Consider the following 22,899-nt stretch of genomic DNA (forward strand, 5'->3'; position numbering starts at 1 on the left):
ACACCATAAGGTAAAAATAATCTTGAGGAATTTGAGATAATTTAATGGGCTCATCCTACTGGAGCAGAGGAAATGAGGGAGGGTGGAATGAAGTGAGATTGGAGAGGGAAATATAAAAAGGATTATTCAGCTTCTTGCAGATCAGTTTAAGATGGTGAATATTATACTAATTACTTCTGAAGCCTATTGAAAGGTTTTGAATGGAGACTAATTAGGAAATTTATTGCTTAAGAGATTAAGAGATGCAGCCAAAAATAGCATCTAGGAGTTGCATTGGTGGTCTTGCACCTTCCTGTTTTTTTTTGCCTTATGATTACTTAGATCCTTGAAATTTTTACTGATGTTTGATACTGGGTAAGCATGTCGATCTGATATGACAACCTGATCATTGATATTACCTGAAAGGACAAAATCAAACATATAGCACTGGGATAAAGGAGCTGAAGGTTAAAAGTCTAGGAAAGAATAACTCGATAATCTGAAGAAAATCTTTGATGCGTCATGGAGTCAAGAAAAAAATTCTTGTATTTTTTTTCAAGATACTTTTTATTTTGCATTGCTTTCTTAGACTTACCAAAAATTTGGTAAGATAGTACAGAGAATTCCCAGATAGCCCTCACCCAGTTTCAGTTTCTCTAATGTTATCATCTTACAATACCCTGCTATATTGGTCAAGATTAAGAAATCAACACTACTGTTAAAAATACTCCAGATTCTATTCACACTTCATCAGTTTTTTCATTACTGATCTTTTTCTGTTCCAGCATCTGATCCAAGAAAGCACATTGCATTTGGCTCACATGTCTCCTTAGTCTCATGTGGTCTGTGATTGTTTCTCAGGATTTCCTTATTTTCTATGATTTTTACAGTTTTGAGGAATACTCTAAAATACCCCAGGGATATTTTGTAGAATGTCCTTCAACTTGAGTTTGCTGGATGTTTTAGCTCATGATTAGATTGGGATTATGAATTTTTAGAAAGATTGCCTAGAACAAATCCACATGACTTATCAATGGTGACGTTAATGTTGATCACTTGGTGAAGATGGCATTTGTCATTTTTCTCCCCTGTAAAGTTACTATGTTTCCTTTTCCATATTCCACTCTTTGGAAGTGAGTCACTAATTTTAGTGAAGACTCACAAGGGAAGGGACTGAGTTCTACCTCCTTGAGTGTAGGGTATTTACCTATATTATCTTGGATTCTTTTTTAAGGAAGGTTTGTCAAAGAGAAGAGAGGTTTAAAAATGAAGGTGTGATCATATTCTACTGTAAAATTTATGCAGATAAAAAAATCAAAGGATTGTATTGATTTTGGCAAAATAAAAGTTAGGGTTGTTTTAGGAGGAACAGCTTCAACTCAATTGCGAGGATGCCAGCCAGATAATTGGGAAGAAGGGTGAATGAGTGAAAGGAATTAAGACAGCATATGGGAACATGTCTTTGAAGATGCTTAGCCTTAGAGTGGAGCTAGGAAAGGCAACTACAGCCAAGGATTCATGTGAGAATTATATTGTTCTTTTTGTACATTTTGTTCTAGGAACATAATTCTCACTTTCAGTCCAGGGTTTTAGTGAACTTAGTCACATGAGAATACAACTTTCAAAATTTTCACCCTAATTAAATTCAGTAAATTTAAATCACAAAGTTTATATACAAAAATCCAAAGTTGTTGTTATAGATTTTGTTACTTTTTAACCATTTGTATGAAAAAGATTTTTGTAAAATAAAAAGCAGATCCAGAAGAAAAACATTTGAAATCAAATGTGTATCAAACATGCCTACAATTTCTCAGCTAGTATATGTTAAATCTAAGTAGATGCCAAATCTAAGTAGATAATCTGACTCCTCTCTACATAGCCCTACTCGGTGTGTAATGTGTATTTAATAAATGCTGTTTGAACAATTGCAGGAGGCCTTGCAACTGTCCCTGACCAACTGATGTTTACAGGTTAATGTGAGCTTCAAACTTTTACAGTTACTATAGAGATCTTCGTACTTGCAACCATTGGCTGGAATAAAAACAAAGAAATTAGTCACTTCATTATCATTTGCTTTCATAACAGCAACACAAACAATACATTCTATATGAACAGAGAGTAGGGAAGTGAGCAAACAAGTTGACATTATTACACTAAGATGGCCATTTTATATCTTGAGGGACACATAAGGTCACTTAGGTAAACACATTGATTCTTTGATTCTTTTTTAAATTTGAGCCTTTGGAAATGTTTCTAAGATGAAGTGATACATTTTCCTCACTCAACAAGTGAGCAGAGTAAAATTAATTTAAATGAATTTCTCTAGAACTGCAATATCCAAAATGGTAGATATTTGTCATGTGGTTGTTTAAACTTAAATTAATTAAAATTAAATAAAATTAAAATTTCAGGTCTTTCCTCAACAACACCAGTTATATCAAGTGCTCAGTAGCCACGTGTCTAACGGCTACTTTATAGGAATATTGAACATCTTCATCACTGTGGAAAGTTATATTGGACACGGTTGTTCTAGACTCTAATGCCGCCAGTCTTTCTCTCAGGTCTAAGTAATTATTATAGGAAGATGTAAATGTATAATATAAATGGTGGAGAGAATGTCATTATGATTATTGGACATTTCTACTTGGATGTCCTTCAGTGGCCACAAACTCAATAAATCTCAAACTAAATTCATCATCTTATCTACAAGCTTGACATTTCCTTATTATTTCCCAACAACTGTTTCACTTGGTTTACCCAGTTTCAGAGAAATGGCACTCCCAACTATTAAACAATTCAAGCCAGGAGCCAGGAATCAACTGGAACTTGTTTCTATTTTTTTTTTTTTTTGTAATCAGTACTCAACAATACCAGATAACCACTGACTATTCTACTTTCTTCCTATTTTTCATACCTGTCTATTTTTTTCATTCATTTTGCCCTAATGCAGTAAAGATACCCATTTGTTTATGAGTGTGTGTTTTTCCAACAGTCTCCTAGCTGACTTTCATCCAATTGCTTCTTCCTACTACTGTTGGGAGCTCTTTAGAAAACATAGTTCAGATCTTAGCATTCTTCTGTTTAAAATCTTTCAGTTGGCTGATTATTACTAATAAGATAAATTTCAAGCTTCTTAGAAAATAGATTTGGCAGTGCTGGAAATATTTGGATTTTCCTTCTTTAGTTGATTTATAGCTTTGGTATTATCGGTATTCTGAATTATAGCTATACAATTCAGTCAGAAAAAAAAATGTTACAATTCAGTCAGGTGAGTGCATTTGAAAGGTAAAAATCTCAACGAATGGGTCAACTGCATTGTCAGTAATAATTTTAGTAACATATCCTAGTTAAACAAAAATATCATCTCTGTACTTTTATTTATAAAAGCACAAAATGAAATTGTATAAGATATATATTTATTTACTCCTTTTTGCTAAAATATTTTTGAGGCTTCTGCAAGCTAATACTACATACAGATTTGATTTTGACTTTAAAAATGTATATAAAATTATTAGCAAGCAGAAGTGTAAGTGATTATTATATTAAACTTGATGACTGTAACTACACTATGGCAAAAATGAGGAAGTTAGTATGATAAATTCATTAGCATGTGAGGAATTGCAGTATTTGGAGTCCCTGTCTGGATTGAGCCATATTCTATGGTCTCATACTCTTAGATGTATATTTGTTTTCCTTTTTAAAAAAAATGCTGTATTTTGTATAATGACATAAACTTTGATGAGAATAAACTTCCTATTTAATTACAATGTTATTCCACAGACTCATTTTCATATATGCCAATATATAACATGGATGGTAAGTGTTTCAACAGGTTACGTATGATAACAGGCCAAATTTTACATTGCAAATAATACATAGATACTGAACAGTGTGAAATTTTCACTTAAAAACTCTCTGTAAGGCTGGGTGTGATGGCTCACACCCGTAATCCCAGCACTTCGGGTGGCTGAGGTGGGCAGATCGCTTGATGGCCAGAAGTTCGAGACCGGTGTGCCCAACACGGCAAAACCCTGTCTCTACAAAAAGTACAAAAATTAATCAGGTGTGGTGGCATGTGCCTGTAGTCCCAGCTACTCAGGAGGCTGAGGCACTAGAATCACTTGATCCCTGCAAGCGGAGGTTGCAGTGAGCCGAGATGGCACCACTGCACTCCAGCCTGGGCAACAGAGCCAGACAGACTCTTTTTTTTGTGCTTTGCATGAAGGCATTGCTTAAGTTGGTTGTCTTCAGATTTCTCAATTCTTAGAAGAAATGTCAGATCATTTTATTTTATTATCAAGTTAATCACTTCAAACTTACTGCATAGTCCATCGTCACAGTTATCTGGGCAACTGGCACAAGGTGCTCCTTGTTCATAAGGGACATATAGTCTGTTAGCCCAATTACCACTGAAATTCGAGATAAAAATGTCAAATATTTTTCATTTTTATGTTTAGTTTATGCTCCAAGGTTAGTATCAGTCACCAAATATACATGAGTATTTATTAAATGTTTTTAATTATGTCAAAAAATTAAAAATATAATCTCAGAGTATATTCAGACAATAATGCAAATTAAGAGAATAATTCACACATTCATTCACTTTCCTGACCATAATCTTACAACCTGAGAAACTGAAATAGGATAATTAAAGTCTAAAGTTTTTAGAGTGTATTTCAATGTGGCAACACACTTCGTCTCCCAACAGACTTCATCAAATTGCTAAGATGATGTACCACAAGATGCTGGCAAGGGGTAAAACATATCCCCTAGAGAGATAAGAAAAGTTCCTGAAGCACAGAAGGTTGCAATATGAAAAATAACACTTAATGTTAAATGTAACTTATAATTAAAAATAAAAAAATACCATAATTTCTATAACATGAAGTAGGGTAAGTACAGTTTCAGTGTAAATTTTGGCTTTTAGGTGGGGTGGTGATTTTCACATGGTTTTTGCTGTATGTTTGTGAAAGGGTATTGGGCTTGGGAAGGTTTGGGAATGTCTAAAGGTGGTGTGTATGTGATGTTTATGTTTGCCAAGAATGGGAATGTTAGGGAAAAAAAAGATTCATTTAATACTAATCTCCTCTGTGTTCATCTTACAGTGACTAGCTTGTACATCATTGATGATTATTTTCCTATCGGTAATTATCATCTGAAAATAAAGAAAGTCAAAGTCTTAATTGCACTAAGTAGGTTAATGGTCTAAGGCTATGTAGCTGAATCTCAGCCTTTCTTCACAGAATATAGCTGTAGGTGTGTGAGCACTTACAAATGTGAAATAGATATCAAAGTGTTCTGGAAGTTCTCTTTTCCCTGCTTTCTCTCATTACTAATTCCAACTCTCACTTCACATGCCGACGCCAGATGCTCTCCTCTCATGACCAGGCATTTGGAGGCAGTCTCCCAGGGTCTTTCAATTTTCTGTATTAACAGGGTTAATTCTTTGCTGAAAAATGACCTTACATGTCATATTTCTCAAACGGGAATCCTACATCACCTGGGATATCTACAGCCTCAAAATAAGTCATGCAGAAAGCTGAGTTTGAGGAAAACCCCTCCCACTAGTGGTGAAAAACTTCAAATATTAAAAGGAAATTAAAGCTAATAGATATGTTGTGAATATATCTTCAATATATCCACAGATTTTTTTTCGTGAGTAGGTCAACTATATTGCTTGAGAAAAAAAAAGTGGACTTTCTGCAGAATACCCAAGATAATTAAGAAATTAGGATCTTAATGGATGGTTCCATGTAATTTTTTTTGTGGTAAATTCTAAGAAGCAAAAATTTAAGATATTACCTTTTCTTGGCTATTTGAAATATATTGGGGATCTCTTAAAAGTCTTTGAGGTCCAAGATTTAATCATTTCTTAATGTATAATGTGAAATTTTCTGATAAGCATAAGTAAGAGCATTTGAGCAGAAAGGACTGATATTACTAAAACGGGTAGTTCCTCATTTGTTTGTTACCTTACTTTATCCCTGGACTAATTATCAAGCTTCCAGTTTCTCGTGTGTAAACTTAGCATGAACTGATAAAATTATATTTAGACAACTACACACTACATGTACTTATGAAGTAACCATGAGCATAGGAAAAGGCAATTGAGAGAGGAGACAAATTATTTTAGGCATGAGGAAAGACAGCTCCCTGTTCAATAATACTTGGAACTGGAACTGAAAACTTTATCTTTCTGAGAAGTTGGTTGAATGTGTCTCAACTTTAGAAAACATTTCTAAAGATTAATCTCCTTCACATTTACTGAAATATGCTTTTTAGTTTGTTTTTTTATTAAATGTTAAATTGTATTTAGCATTATTGACAATAAATGCTAAAATATATACTTACGCAGGACAATATTGGCAAACATAGTAGTATTTTAGAACTTTTTGATCGGGACAGTAGGCATTTCCACATCCAACGAGGTATGAAGAGTACCAAACAACCTATAAACCAATAGGTGAAGATATGAGAGCACATTAGAGAAGAAGGAAATACCAAAAAACAAATAGTAGGAAATACAAAATGGAGAAGAATGTTACCGACATATTTTGTTTTCATATACCTTATGGCTATATTTAGTTAAATTATTGAATCAAACTAAAACACTTTAAAATATTACATTTCCATGTAATTCCTTTTTGAGACTGTTGGACAAAGATTATGCTTCCCTACCATGATCCTGCAGTCTATTAAAAAATGACAGCTCACAGCTGAAATACTCACCAAATGCCAGACTATTCTATATTCACTTGAAATTTCCCCCAAATTCAATTTGGAATCAGTCAAAATTTGAAGAATCCTTTTTTTTAGGGCACATATAAAGGAGATGGTTTTTCATTTCTTCTCCTTACCTGTGTATAATGTCCAACCACTGCGTTGGGAGTCTTTGGCCCTACACCAAAGTCAAAATCATTGTACTCATCAAACCAGCTTTGGATTGCTTGTGACCATGAACTGGGGGCACTTGACATGTAGAGATTCTCACCACATTTTAGACCTAAGAAGGAACAGACCACTTATGAGGAAAGCAATAAAGCATGCAATGGCAAAATACACACACACACACACACACACACACACACACACACACACTACACACAGCAGAATCCCTGTTTTTTAAATACTGTCCCCCGTACCCATCGTTAATGAATATTGACTAATACTTAAGGAGGGTGCCTCAGATTCTTATCAGCTATAAGCTGAATAGAAGCCAGATTTGCCCAATACTTGAGGCTGGTCTCAACATGCAAAACTTTGAGTAGATGGAGAAGCCTTTTTTCTTTAATATCTGCTCTCCCTGGATTCATTTATTTACACATTGAATTCTTCACATGTGTGTGCCTTATGAGCTTTCAGCTTTGTAATGTGAGCTTGCTGAGGCAGAGATCAACTTAGTAATTCCTCTCCTGCTCTAGCCCATACTCACCAGAGGTTCTCATATATAGGAATCTGAATAAGTGGTTAGAATTATTATTTTGTGTGAATTTTTTAAAAAGTCTTATGCTCAGTCTTTAAGAGCCCTAAACATGAAGCAAATGACACCATAAAAGACAATTATTTTCACAGGTTACAGGCCTCCTCTTAGCAAATCAGAACATCACAGGCCACACTCTGCTCAAAAAATAAGGAAAAAAGTGCCTTGTAGCCCAGAAATACTTCAACGTTTTTCAAGCCCTGAAATTAATATTTATATTTGGATGGCTCAACAAGGAATGTCTACATGCTACTTAAAGAGAGTATAAACTACCTTTGTATAGCTCCTTTGAGAGGGAAAGAAAGAAGCTAAGATTTTAACAATAGATTGGGATTTTCAAGACCATTTCTTTCAATCTTCTCGTGACCATAGTTACCCCCTTTCATAAATTTATTATAGTTTTATATCAAAAATATAGATAACAGTGGCAGTCCTATTTTCAAAACAATCCAGTTATTTACTGCTTGTAAATCTGGCTTGCCTTTACCTATGTTATTTTTGATAATTCAATAAGTATTTTATCTGATAGCTCATCCATATGATATTTTATCTAATTGTTTTTATATTTATTGATGTATCGGTTATGTCTTGCAGGTCATTTTTTTAGTCTAATATAGTATGCATTGTAAACATCCAGAAAATATGAAAGACATGGCTTACTGTCATCAAAAATTCAAAAGAAAATAATAAAAGTTAATGCTAATGTTAAATACGTTTTTCGTAAAATTCAGGAACAGTTTGACAAAATTTAAAATATTTTATAGAAACAAAATTAAGTAGGTTTCAAAACACAAGTAGGCTGCATATTGTCACTAAAAGGGTACTGATTTAGAAGCCAGAAATTCTAATTCCAAATTTCCTATATATGACATTAATTGCCAATCATCATTTTCTTCCAGGCTGTTGGTTTTCTAATCTCTGTAATTGGGAAAGAGATGATCTGTAACCTGCTTTACTCCTGAGCTGATTGAGAGGTACAAACGTGATACTGTGTGAGACAGTTTTTGTAAAATTTATGTAAAACAATAAGCACAGATGGTGCTTCTCAGAGTTATCTCTACATATAGATAGTCCATATTGAAAAAGGTAGCATTAGAAGCAATATTTATTTACAAAGTTTTCTTAATGCAACACCATAACATGGTTTCTGATTATTTTACTTGTTGATTTATTCAACAAATATTTCCTAATTTACATACTGGTCTTTCGATCCTTTGGGTTACTGTGTCTGTAATTGCACTGGTTTGCCCACTTTTGGGCATTTGCTGCAGCCTCTTTGTTCCATTCCTGAAACAAGGACAGAAAAAAGATATCCACTCAATGTCTCAAACCTCAAAGGAGCATAAGCTTTATAATCAGGTTATAGATTGATTTACATCATCATAAAATTTCTGTACAAGCATCTTCTGATTTTTATAGTAATCAAATATATATATTTTTGATGTGCCTTTATCTGCTCCACAAAGAAATATAGGTAATATGTCTACCCTAAGTAATTGAAAAGTCTAGGTTTATGGTCCAATTATTTATGACAGGACAGCAGAAACACCTAAAGATTTTTAGTAATGGTTCTATTCTAAATATTGATAAACATGTGGAGGTGCTGAGATTGCTTTTCCAACAATGAAGTAATTAGCTGGCTTACTTCATTTCTGGTTCTTTTTTTCTTTCTTTCCCCCTCACTGAATATGTTTGGGAGACATGTGGCCTTTGGTACATGGCCCAGAAAAGTAGATTGTTATTTACCCTAAATGGCATTTATCTTCAAGGGAAAAGGTCTTTCTGATCTTAGATTAGGACAGATAAGACAAGGAGCAGAAAAACATAATGGCTTTTCACCGTATGTCCAAAGATTAGGTTTTAATTCTGCCTCCATAATTTAAATAGCCCTATGAATTTGACGTTATGCAACCATTATAAAGAGAAGTTAAGAAATTCAGCTCTGCCCGTTACACAGCTCAAATGAAATAGAAAAATACAGACAGAACTTTGTAAACTTCAAAGTTATTAAGAGATTTTAGTTGCCAGCCGCCTGCTCCTTCCACAGCTTATTCACACCCCTCTCCTTTGCAATATCACCTCTTACCATCTTCAGCATGTTTCTGGCAGGTGGAGAGACTGCTCTCCTCAGTTCATTGTGTTTATTCACAATCTCCCTTTGCACTTGTGTTTGGGTGGTTAACAAAGCAGTAAAAGTGGGATCCTAAGGGAAAATAAAATTACAATTATTTTTTAACATTGTTGGAAATTGCACATAATGGTAACTATGTTAGTTCAAGGGAACAAAGACCATTTTTTAAAAAAGTGTTGCCAATACTAGGTAAACATTGTCAATGACTGCCAAAGTTATGACTTTTTAATGGAAAAGTATTAGATGAAAGTTTTCAGAATGGGGATATAATTCATGGCATGAAAAACTAAAATCTCCTCGGAGGCCACAAATACCAATTTCTGGGTTAAGAGAGATCTTAATGTGATTTTTCTAGATACATGAGTGATAACATCTTATAGTGACAAGGGCACATGATAGGAATTATTAAGACATTCACACTCAGGCTGCAGCAAAGAAGTTGTAGGGATTGGGGCATATGATTTACCCTAAGACTCTAGGGGGAATTTCTGCCTGAAATGGTGTCTGGTATTTAAAAAAAATGCTTAGGCTCAGCCTAAGTGCATGTGTAACATGCAATACTCTAGTAAAAGAGTTTTATGTATTACGTAGCAAATTTTATGGGATCACTCAAAATATAGTTTTACCACATTAAAAAAAATCTCCAAGGCAATTTGCGGGGTGGAGCAAAGTCATTTAATTAATGAACTTTAATACCCTCATGTGGCTAGGGGCTACCATATTGATCACCACAGCTTTAAACATCATTATGTTAACTTCCTTGAGCTACTAATGAGTACTTTAAGATGTACCAGACACTCTAGACCTTTTCACTTTTGAAGATTGATCTAGTAGCTTGCTATCCGTCATGGTTGCCTGAATTTTTCTGAAGATTTTTGACTTCAACCATACCTTATCTTCATTTGCTGGAAAAGATGGAAGCAGCCCAGCAACCAGGAACAACAGCACTGGGAATAATGTCATTGCTGGGAAAACAAAACCGGTGGAACAGGGATCTGCATTAAAATGATTAGTCCGTGCTGTTGAGTAACATGGGGGTGGGAGAAATGTAATGACCTCCATTATCCCAAATTCATTACTAATGTAACAGGAGAAGACTTGTCACATGGAGCCAGCAGAATGACAGTGGATTCAGCTTTCAAAGTATGCATTCAACTGAGACTATAAAGAACAAACCAAAATTCCTGACTGAAGCCCTTGAAGCATGCCTATAAATGCTAAGGACTTTCTACCTCCTTCTGCAGCTCCGCAGTCTTCTCTGTGTAACTATCTTTAGGTTCTAGGAGTGGATTCTTCACAATGACAATTCAGTAGCTTCCAACTGTGATTATTACTGGAGTATTACTGCATTAGCCCTTGCCGATTTCCTTAAGTGCTGTCTACACTTTTATAAATATAACCTTATTAACATCTCTTCAAATTAGAAGTTAGCATGTGCCAGTTCTTTTCCATCAGGGATCTGGCTCATATACTTGCCATTCTTCGAACCCTAGAAAGTCCTCTAAGTATATGCTTTTCATGCATACTTTTTAACTACTCTCTTCAAGTTTACCCATGCAGCCAGCCTCCTAACTCTTTTCCTCTCAAAACTTTCTCTAATACCATGCCTCAAATTTAAAAAGGCAACATTTTTTTCCCTCTGGATCTTAAAACAAAAAGGTAATAATTTGATTCTCATGTTTAAGGGATTACTAACCCTATCTGTATTAATATCCTTAATACGTTCACATTCTTTATCTCACTAATTCAACTCCTTGGAATTCTACTGAAATTATAAACTGTACTAAAAAAGTTTTAAGCATAAAATTTTCATCACGTTATCATTTATAAGGGTTAAAACATTGTAAATTAATTACATGCCTAGCAATAGGGAACTATAATGTCTGAGTAAATGAGAATACATCCTCCTATGGCTGTATATTAGACATAAAAACCACTATACATTTATGGTTGTTTTGTAACCTCAGAGAAGAAGCTTAGGCTTCAGTGTTAAGTTTAAAAACAAGAAAGCAGAACAAATAGTATATGGTAGATCCTTAGCCTTCTGTTTTGGACTGAATGTTAATAGAAGTAGTGACTCATCCTGCAAAAGCTCTTCCTTCTTAGTAATTCACTGATTCCTCCTGAACCTCAGCTCTTGGGGGCTGGGACTGGGTCTCCCTTAGACTATGAACTTAGCTAACACCAAATCCCCACAGAACTCCCAAAGGAAGAGCTTTCCACCCCAGACTGGTTCCCAGCACTAAATTCAGCTTTCCCTTCTCCTAACCAGCACCTCCGCACCCCACCACCCCACCCACTGTGAATCTAAGTATTGGGATGCAGCCTGATATACACTTGCAAAACCCATTTTCATGCTATTAAAGTCAATGTCACAAACCATCTCGTCCCAGCATCGCCCCACAATCACCCCACAAGTATGGGACTTCGCTGGTATCCATTTGTATCACTTTTTCAAAGATATTTCCAATGGAAGAACAAGAAAATGGGAGCAGGGGAGATACACTTTTGATAACAAGTGTGGTTTTATTTTGCATTAATAAACACACTTGAAGCCTGAAAAAAAAAAAAAAAAGAATCCACGAAAAACGATGGTGCCAGAATGCAGATCTGGAACTCCAGAAGACCTCAAACTACAGGTGTTATAGACCTTGAAACTCACTCAAAAATAACTTAACCTGGCCCTGCTTCCACTTCTAAATTAATATGTTGATGCCCTAACTCCTAGTGTGCTGTATTTAGAGATGGGCCCTCTAGTGGGCCTCCTGCAGAATTTGAGAGCAAAAGAGGAAAAACAGATCCTTATTTTCATTTGTAAGTCAGACAATTAGGTATTCTTCTTTCCTTTAGGAGACATTTATCAAGTTTTGTACACTCTATTCAGGATAACATGTTATAATATTGCTGCATATGATCAAGTGAACAAGACTTGGTTCTTGCCCTCAGAGTCCTAGTATATAATTACGGGAGCTCATCATTCAAGTACCCAGAGTGGGAGCTGGTTGAATTTTCTCACGTGTGCAAAAGAGGAGAGTAAAATTTTATTTCCTTTTACAGTGATCCATTTCAATGCTTTATGGAGAGAGATGGGGAAGAATCTAGTACAATTCAGGGCTCAGGGAGTAAACAACTTGAATGAGATAAATATGATAAAGATATAACATCAGCTTTAAGACCAATAATGGTGACAGAGGGTCGCTGTAATATTTCACTCCATCCCCACCTCTCCTCCCAAGGGACTACTGTAAATAGCAGGTGCAAGTGGAAAATGATTTGTTTGCAATTCCATTTAGTAGTAGCGTCACATAGAAGGCACTAGAAAGAATGAAAAAAAATAGCCTCTCCTGTCATTCACTTCCATGAAGGAGTTTCTAAGTGTATTAGTTATACATTATTTTCTGCTATTTCCTGGAAATAAACATTAGATTTCTCTTAATTCATTTCCCTTGAAAGAGTTATTTTGCTATGTGTAAGTCACTGAGTCCTACCTTTTATATGGTTTTCTGTTCTGTTCTGTTTTTCCTTTTTCAAAGAAATTAATAATTTATCTCAAGTGTGATTAGAGAAAAATCAAATCCCTGGATTTCAAAGATTTACGATTTCAAATAGTGATGGTTTGCTACTAATTCCAGATCTACAGCAGAGCAAATTGTGTCTTTCTGAAGCATAAATGTATATAATACAATTAAACTGTAACATTCTGTGCCTTCTTCACACTGATGTTAGGACCACTTGGTATGTTTGAAACACTCCCTTAGAAAAGGAAATCATTTTCTCAGATGACCTGATATCACTGCATATTGACTGACAGCATGTATCTACAAAAATTCTATAGGCATATCTGGCCTTAACAGTCCATTTTGTGGAAATAAGGATTTGCAAATTAGGAAGTAGGACAAATTTGCTTAGTGCTAAGAGAAGAATTAATCAAATGGTTTATGTATAAAGCAAGCCTTTGGCTTTTATTCCAGGCAGAATATCAAAATAGGCAAGCTTCTTGCTGCCACCCCAAAATTAACTCTGAAAAAATTATAGAAGCAAGAGGGAAACAGGGATTCCAAGAAAATACTGAAAAGATAGTGAGAAAATCTGAGGAAAATAAAGTCTCTCATGACTTCTAGAATGTGTATATGGATGTGTGTGTGTGTGTGTGTGTGTGTGTGTGTGTTGTGTATAGTGAATGTGAAGGAGAGGGGAGTGCTGCATCCAACAGCAGTGGTTGGTCTAAAGTAATGCCTGTTAGTTCCTACTCTTGCCTCAAAACAATCATTGATTCCTCTTTATTTGCAAAATTCTGCAACAACAGAAAAACGCTTGCTCTAGTGCTATGTGTCAGCAAAGTAGCATCAAGGAACTGTAAGAATCATCCTGTGTGGGGCTGGGTGGGGTGGCTAATGCCTGTAATCCCAGGACTTTGGGAGGCCGAGGTGAGCAGATCACGAGATCAAGAGATCGAGACCAACCTAGCTAACACGGTGAAACCCCATCTCTACTAAAAACACAAAAAAATTAGCCGGGCGTGGTGGCGAGAGCCTGTAGTCCCAGCTACGCGGGAGGCTGAGGCAGGAGAATTGAGTGAACCTGGGAGGCGGAGTTTGCAGTGAGCCGAGATCGCGCCACTGCCCTCCAACCAGGGCGACAGAGCGAGACTCCGTCTCAGAACAAACAAACAAACAAAAAAACAAAAGTACCATCCTGTGTGAAGAACCAATGATAATAAGAACTTGTGTGATAGCACTCTTCAGTGCTCCTATAGTCACACCTTCTTACTCCCTAGTGTTGTATGGTTCAAATTAGCTTGACTACTTCCTCCCAATGCTGTTTTCTCCTGAAATGTAATCTGAGGAGTGGATATAATTCCGGGATTGACTCATAAAAGACATAAGAATAATAGTAAATAATACATAAGCCCACTTCATCAATGAGTTGCAAGAATCCTAACAAAATATTAACTCATCAATTTCAAAAAGATATTAAAATATAGACCAAGTAAAGTTATATGAGGACTGCAAGAATAATTCAAAATTAGAAAATTCATTGGTAAAATTCATCACATTAACAGACTAAAGCAAAGTAATATGACAAAAAATACATCATTAAATTCAACCCCTGTATGTAGTTTTAAAAAAAAAAAAAAGTAGAAGAGATCATTACTTTGGTAGGAAGCATATACTGCAAATCTATACCCAATATAATGGTTATTGGAGAAATTCTAGGTGCATTTCATTTAATATTGGGAACAAGAAAAGAATGACTAATACTTTTATTTAATACAGTACTGGAGAGATCCTAATCAAAGCTGTAAGAAAAGAAAATATATACATATACATATATGTATATAATATATACAAGTAATGTAATGTATACATTATGTTATATGTAATAATATAAAATGTATTATTATATATATAAAATATTTGTAACTTTTGTAAGAGAAGAGGTAAAATTGTTATTGTTTTCAAATGATAAGATCATCTATCTGGAGAACACACCAAAATTAACAATTTTGCTAGATGCACTATCAACTTACAAAAATACCATTTCTATTACTGGAAACACTCAACTAGAATATAATATTTAAGAAACACTTATAACAGTTAAAAAAACTATACAGTATCTGGGAAACAACAAAATAAATTTAAAAATCCTTTTTGGAGAAAATCTTAAAACTTTAATAAAGAACATAGCAGAAGTTCTGAATAAATTGAGAGTTTTGTAATGCTTTTAAATGGTACATGTTAGCATAAAGATATCAATCCTAAACTAACCTGATAATTGTTTACTTTAATTCCAATACAAATTTTAAGTGGCTTATGAATAACTAAGTAAACTTTTAAAAGAAGAATTGCCTGGGAGCAGTGGCTCATGCCTGTAATCCTAGCACTTTGGGAGGCCCAGGAGGGTGGGTTGCCTGAGCTCAGGAGTTCAAGACCACCCTGTGCAACATGGTGAAACCCCGTCTCTACTAAAACTACAAAAGTTAGCTGGGCTTGGTGGTGCATGCCTGTAATCCCAGCTACTGGGGAGGCTGAGGCAGGAGAATTGCTTGAAACCAGGAGGTGGAGGTGGAGGCTGCAGCGAGCCGAGAGTGTGCCACTGCACTCCAGCCTGGGCGACAGAGCGAGACTCTGTCTCAAAAAAAAAAAAAAAAAAGAAGAAAAGAAAAAGAAAAAAAAGAAGAATTAATTGGGTTATCTTTTCATATTAGTTATTAAGATAGACTTCAAACATTTGTTGACAAAAATTTAATATTATTGTAGGAACAGATAAATCAACCGATGGAGGAAAATACAAAACTTAAGAGACAGACCAAACATCGTAGCATTAAAAAGCAAAGGAGGGAGAACAGACAATAGAAATATTTTAAAGGATTATGTGGATTAAAAAAGATGTCAAAAGCATTAACACATGTGAGTATAATGTGTGCACTATAGGTATAGACACATTTATAAACTAGTCACAGCACAGAAAAGTATTTGATGCAATATTTTCTTACTTAAAATTTAATAGTTAATCTTTATTCTGATCACTTTCTTTCGTCTTATTATGTATCTGTGATGCAGAAAGCAGCCTATGCCAATATGCAAAGTTTGCAAAACTGCTAGACTTCATCAAGTAAGAAATTCATAAAGATATCCAAATAAGAATAGCTGTCTTGCATTTCTTGAGAAGCACTTTTTGTTTCAAGGATGAATTCCCTCCCTTTTAATTGAATTCAATAAATAACGTAACTGAAATTCATAGCAACTATTAGATTTACATTACTTGAGAATTCTGACATTCTTCCTCCCAATTCATCCCTGCCTCTTACAAATCAGAAGCCCCAATTTACCTCACAACTCATCAATGTAGGGTAACTCCCAGGCTTGAAACTTGTCATCAATTTAATTTCTTTTGATCCACTTTCAGAGGTCTTAGTCATACAGGCAGACATTCTAGATTTGGTTTTAACTAGCAGAAGAGGCAACACCGGATCTTCTATGGCTATTGCAAATACTCCCAGAGTTTCCTGGATAACATTTAGCCACAGGGAAGAAAAGTATTTTACTTTAAAATCTTCTGTCTAGTGGTAAATAACCCCTTTCATGTTGTCATTAGGTAGTTCTGTGGTCTCCTGCTATCTGATTCTTCAGAATCACTTCTAATATGCTACGGAATATAAAGCTGTATGTGGAAATTGCTTCCTTAGATGAAATATGCATGATAGATATATTTAAATTACCTACATAAACATGACTGAGTAGACTGACTTTTGACTGAAAAACTTCTAAAAGTCTTTTTTTTCTTTTTGATCTGAGTGCATTTCATGAGGTAAATTGCATTTTATGTTGATGGTCTTTAATAAAATACTTTTTAATCTTGAGATCAGTGCTATAATTTTGTTTTGACCAATTTAAAACTTTTGCTATGGCATCCCATATAGCTGTATGGTTTAATATTAGTAAAAGTTACTGATGTAAAAGTATGCACACACATATATTCATAGTTTTTCATTTTTCTATTAAAAATAGTTCTAGTACAATTGTTTCCAAAAGTCACAGACATGGGAATTAATTATATTACTTTAGAATGAAAGATAAAATTTTATTTTAATTTCAAACTGGATAAAAGTGCTTTTGGAATAATAAAGCTGTCTATATATTAGCTTCTCAGCTTAAAATGAATATATTAAGATAATTACTCTCATTAAAAGTTATCAATAAACTTTGGAAAATTGTAGATAAAATATACTGAATATATCACTTTATCATTGATAAGGTATAAATGTGTTGTTCACCTTGAAATAAATAATGTTCACCTTGAAATAAAGGAGTTATCACTTACCAGTGGTTTCCAGAGCAAGATGAAGTATTTGTTTCATCTATTGACAGAAGGAGGGTGCAGAGAGAGAAGGTTAGAGCCGTATATATGAAACACCTATTTCCTGTTTTGGCAAATTCTGGTTGTGCAAGTAACTCTAGATCAACAAGGCCTGAAACAGGATTTGTCATACCAGTAGTCTCAAATTTCATTGCTGGTTTTCTAATCATGATTTTGAAATTATTTGGTGATTCCTCAAATGGCTTTTAAAAATAAATTGCTATATCAAGTTTTGTAATTGTCCATTTATTCTTTGAAGCTCATATATTACAATTTATCCATATTTTTGCCAGTCAATAGTTTGAAAATTCTTAGCCAAATTATTATCATCACAACATTAGAGTTTTCAGAATTACTTCTGTTGGATTGAAATTAAGCTCATAATTTTCATGAACTCTAGAGAACACAATGTTTTTTACAGCCATCTAAAATGTTTATTAATAATCTATTGGACATTACTGTTTTGGATAATAATTTTATCTTTAATGTTTGTAAATACAAGGCCACAGTTACTTTCAGAACTCAATGGCCAAACACACCATAACTCATTGGTATTTCTATGTTCAAAGATGTGCTGTATTTACTTTTATTTTCTGGTTGTATAAAATCAAACATAATATTGATCTCCATGCTAAATTATCATTATTTGGTTCTGTTTATCTATGGAAGATGTCAATCATTCCAGGCTTGTTTCCATAGCACAGTAATGAAGTGGGGTGGACTAACAATTTCAGATTTCCTCTACTTCTAAAATACAATAATCTTAAATATTGAGTTTATATAAATAAAGAAGCATAAATTAATAAATCACAAGTAACATATACATAGCAACCAGACATTCCTGCATGCTCATGTTGGCCTATAGATTGCACCTTGTGGTGCATAATTCAATAGTTTCTGTTCATTTTCATTTTTATATTTAGCTTTATTGATCAATGTGACAAAATGTATAATCACAGATCAATGTCTACGCAATAGGCACATTTTAAAATTATAGTTAATTTTGAGTTCAAGAATTAGATACTTCTAAATGTCTGTTATAAGAGAGTTGAGAACTCAGAAAATCAGGTTGGATTTTACCATTAAAAAATGGTTAACCATTTGCTGCCATGTCTCCAAGTAACTTCTAGAATCTTTTTACTTTATGAATATGTGAAGTGGAAGCTCTCAATAAACCAAATCAGCTATGTGGAAAAAATCACCTTGGAACAACCTTCTACACAATCCTCTTTCTGTGGCAAAATGTATTTTGTGGGAAAGACCAGACTCAGAAGCATCCACAGCCCATTCTCTTCTCTACTCAGTGGTGTAGAATGTTGTTAAAAGCTTGATATTTCTGTTTTAATGGAAATGGGCTAAATTTCTGTACCAATGTGTATTGGAAAATTTTTATATTTTATTATTTTATTTTATACCATATTTTATTTTATTTGAAGCAGGATCTCACTCTGTCATCCAGGCTAGAGTGCAGTGATTAGATCAGAACTCATTGTAGCCTTGAATTTCTGGGCTCAAGGGATCTCCTATTTCAGCCTCCCAAGGAGCTGAGACCATGGTGTGCACTACTATATGCAGCTAATTTTTTAAATTTTTTTGTAGAGACAGAGTCTTGCTATGTTGCCCAGGCTACTGTCGAATTTCTGGCCTCAAGCAATCCTCCTGTCTTGGCCTCCCAAAGTTCTGGAATTACAGGCATGAGCCACTGTACCTACTTTATTAGGAAATTATTATTCTGATTATAAATTTTCATATTTATCTGTAAATGGGAATAATATTAATTTTATTTAATTGTGATACATAATATATGTAAGCTGCCTGCCATGTAGTAAGAATTTCCAGTGTTCTCTCCCACTTTATTTACTTTTCTTCTGTATCTAGACAAACTTATCCCTAATATTTGTAAGCTGTGGGATTGCACTTGAGTTTTATGACATGGTTTGACTTACTAAGCTATAGGCAGTTCTGTGAGAAATTACCGTAAGTAGACACAAAGCAGTATAAAAAGGAAAAATATTTTTGCCTCATTATTCAAACTTTATAGTTTTTCTCTAACTTTTTACTGAGTTATGACTAAATGACCACTAGATGCACCATGATGTAGAAGGCATTTTGCTTGTCAAATATTGGTACGTTTATTATAATGCTAAATAACTATATGTGGTCTTTTTGGGTCACAAAATACCATACATACATTGGACTGACAGACTGACTTCAATCTGACCTTAAGTGTCCAAAATGGCTGTTTCTAGTCACCTTTGTTCTCTCATTTCTCATGATTAGGTTGTCTTTTCTGTATTTACGTGTCCCAAGGTCATTGCTGGCCCTTCATGATCCATGTCTCCCAATTTTAGCAGTGAGTGTCTTCCAGCTCTTATTTGGATATCTAAGTTCCATCTTAAAAGAGCAAATAGTTTGTTCCTGTATATACATTTTAATCTATTCCCACTATTCTATTGAAACTTATCAATGAGTCTCTTAGTGAATGTTGCTATTAATCATTACATTTTGTTTTAGGAATGCTCCTTTTCTTACTCTTTAAAATTATTCTTCTATTCCTACGCTTTGACTAGTACAGTGTAACCAGATTGGCTATAACATGAATAAATAAAGCACAGCTTCCATCTCTTCCCAGCCAGCCCTTCTCTCATCTTAGATACAACCACATCTGAATGCTGCCTTCCTGGGATTTCTGTGCTGACCACCCTAAACTGATTAGTTATTATAAGGGCAACTAGGATCCCTGCTTTACAGCTGAACTCTTGACCCAGCTGTTTATGACTTTTACTTCCCCATTATTACCAACTACCTATAGTTTACTGATTACAGTCTTTGGAAATTGCCAGGTCTGAGAAATCCTTTCTGAGCTTCAGTTGTCTCTTCTCTGAAATGTGAATTTTCATATTATATGTTGGTTTTAATGACTGAAAAGCATAATTTGTGTATAAAAATGTACTGAATACATAACTAAACTATTAGTGTGATGCTTGGCATGTGACACTCAATAAATGGAATTATTAACATTTTTATTATTATCCCTTCCAAAGCCTGGTATTTCCTGAGTACATAAATGCTTCCACGAATGCATTTTGTTTGATTGAACTGCCAATTCAGGAGTCTATAAGAAGTCTTTCTTGTTTCAGGCATTTAGGAAACAATCATAGTTTAACCAGAAATTCAAGTGTTTAAGGTGCAGTTCTATCAAAGCCTGTCAGGGTGACTTTAACAAAATGATTGAGCATCTCTGATTTTCTGTATCCTCACCAATAAATTAAGGAGCACAGACTTAGGTGCATTTTAGAAGTAGAATTAATTTTACTCTGCTCTCATTAATAAATAGTAGAATTATAAATCAGTTGTTGTTTTGTTGAATTATCCTTTAATATAATGGTTTAATTTAGTGACTTATTAATTTCCAAGAAAGGTATAGTCTGTGTGTCAATTTATTTGCATTGTTCTCTTGCTTCCTCAGTCCCTTTGGTTAATATCCTGATCCCTTTTTGTCATTCGTATGCCTAATTATATGAGTGAAATATCAGAATAGTAAATTATTTATGTGTTTCATCATTCAGTGTAGTATCTATTACACACACACAAACACACATGAACACACACATATAAGATCACACGATCTTAGGTCAGGTTTCCAAGAAATACACTGAGACACAAATTACATTGGCTCTGATTTATTGAGGAAGTACATTGCAGCAGAAAGGAAAAGAGTGAAGCAGGTCAGGGAAGGACAAAGAGCCAAAGAAGAATGTGTTCCCAGGTAAAATCTAGTCTTCTCTGATTAATAGAGGCAGTGCTGCAGACAGCCTTTTTAAACCTATGATCAGTGAGTCATTAGTAACAGTGAGGAGAGGACAAGCTGGTTCTTCTCTGCCAAAGGCAATTCTCTTGAGAGGGGGCAGATGTGGGCACAGTAGCTAATTCTCACAGCATCTAGGGGACAGAGACATTGCCTCTGGGATGGGATCTCTGTGCAATACCTAAACAGTGTCCACCATAATATGGGATAATATTTGCATTATTACAATAGTTGCATATTATAAAGATGATGTAAAAAATAGTGAAAGTGCTTATCATGATCACATGATTAATTTATCTCATTTTAGAAGTGAAGGAGCAGACAAAATAACTTAAAAAGTCCTTCCATATTTAAAATTATGTATGTCTCCGTTTAAGAAAAAGGGAAAACAAGGCTCTGTCTTGCTTCTCTCACTAATTGGATGTATTTGTTTGCTAAGTCCTTGACTCTTGCTAGTCTTGGTTTTAATCCAATTCTGTTTTCTTGCCTGTAAACGAGAGACAAAAATAATACCTAGTGTTGTGAGGATCAAAATGTTGGTGTGTAGAAAACATTTTTTGACTGTACTAACCTGAGTGCTAAAAGAACTGAAAAATTCTGTACCTGAGTTACTGAAGCAGTAAGACTAGCATGTGAAAAAAAAACTGTAGAACAACATATGGATCCACATGATTGGTGATAATATCTGTACTGCCCATTGTAATGGCTGTAAGAATTCAAGTAGAGGAATACACTTTATGGGTAAATAAAAGATGTCTATATACCAAAAATTGGAGATGAGTTGGTATTAATGGATGAACAAATTTAGGCCCGAATGAAGTTAACAAATCCAACTTTGATTTTTTTTCAAATGTACTTATTTATTTTTAAACTCGACATACAAAATCGTATGTATTTATCATGAACAACGTGTTGTAGTACAGTAAGTCCTCATATAACATCACAAATAGATCCTGGAAAATGATGTATAAAAACAGCATTTTTTTTCTCATTGACATTGTAATGAAATGATGTTGAACAAAACGATGTTATTAAAAGATGTGCCGTATGTTGTTTCACTTAAAGTCGCAGTTTTCAAAAAATGTATTGACTGTGTTAAATGAGGACTTACTGCATAAATACATTGCGGAATGGTTAAATCTAGATAACTAACAAATGTAATACTTTTCTTAGTTTTTATTTTTGTGGTGAGAACACTTAACATCCACTCTTCTAGCATCTTTTCAAGAATATAATATATTGCCATTAACTATAATTGCTATGCTGTAAAATAGATCTCTTGAACTTACTCCCCTCCAAACTGTAAATGTGTGTTCTTTAACCAACATCTCAACACGCCTTCTTACGTCCCACCCATAAGCTCTAGTGCCCAGCATTCTACTGTTTTCTTGACATGAAGTTTTTTTAGATTCCACGTATGAGTTAGATCATACAGCATTTGTCCTTTGTGTCTAGCTTATTTCACTTAACATAATATCCTCCAGATTCACTCATGTTGTCACAAATGGCAGGATTTTCTTATTTTTGTGACCAAATAGTATTCCATCGTGTGTGTATGTGTGTGTGTGTGTATATATATATATATATGTGTGTGTGTGTATGTGATATATATATATCCCACATAAAATATGATATATATCT

At 34.4% G+C, this 22,899-nt stretch overlaps 1 protein-coding gene across 3 annotated transcripts; it reads right to left on the reverse strand.

The window, feature by feature from the left end:
* Nucleotides 1–527: 527 nt before the first annotated feature.
* CRISP3 (cysteine rich secretory protein 3) lies at nucleotides 528–17,472 on the reverse strand. 3 transcript variants are annotated; one of them, XM_032140242.2, is made up of 8 exons: nucleotides 17,415–17,472; nucleotides 10,482–10,555; nucleotides 9,546–9,662; nucleotides 8,659–8,746; nucleotides 6,837–6,982; nucleotides 6,331–6,428; nucleotides 4,300–4,388; nucleotides 528–2,010 (listed from the first exon to the last, which is right to left on the reverse strand). In XM_032140242.2, exons 1-8 carry the CDS (start codon nucleotides 17,449–17,451, stop codon nucleotides 1,883–1,885), a joined length of 777 nt encoding a protein of 258 aa, XP_031996133.1. In that variant the 5' UTR covers nucleotides 17,452–17,472; the 3' UTR covers nucleotides 528–1,882. The 3 variants fall into 3 exon arrangements, with proteins under 3 accessions (XP_031996133.1, XP_031996132.1, XP_031996131.1); XM_032140241.2 differs by having other exon boundaries at nucleotides 10,482–10,585; XM_032140240.1 differs by having other exon boundaries at nucleotides 10,482–10,609.
* Nucleotides 17,473–22,899: the final 5,427 nt, after the last annotated feature.

This window comes from Hylobates moloch, unplaced genomic scaffold (genome assembly GCF_009828535.3).
Source record: "Hylobates moloch isolate HMO894 unplaced genomic scaffold, HMol_V3 SCAFFOLD_20, whole genome shotgun sequence".
NCBI lineage: Eukaryota > Metazoa > Chordata > Mammalia > Primates > Hylobatidae > Hylobates > Hylobates moloch.

Coding starts and splice junctions, on each gene's coding strand:
- CRISP3 (XM_032140240.1), bottom strand. CDS start 17,451: ATGAAACAAATACTTCATCTTGCTCTGGAAACCACTG. Junction 4,389..6,330: donor GTTTGCCAATATTGTCCTGC/GTAAGTATATAT, acceptor CTCGAATTTCAG/TGGTAATTGGGCTAACAGAC. Junction 2,011..4,299: donor CTGTGACGATGGACTATGCA/GTAAGTTTGAAG, acceptor TTTTTATTCCAG/CCAATGGTTGCAAGTACGAA.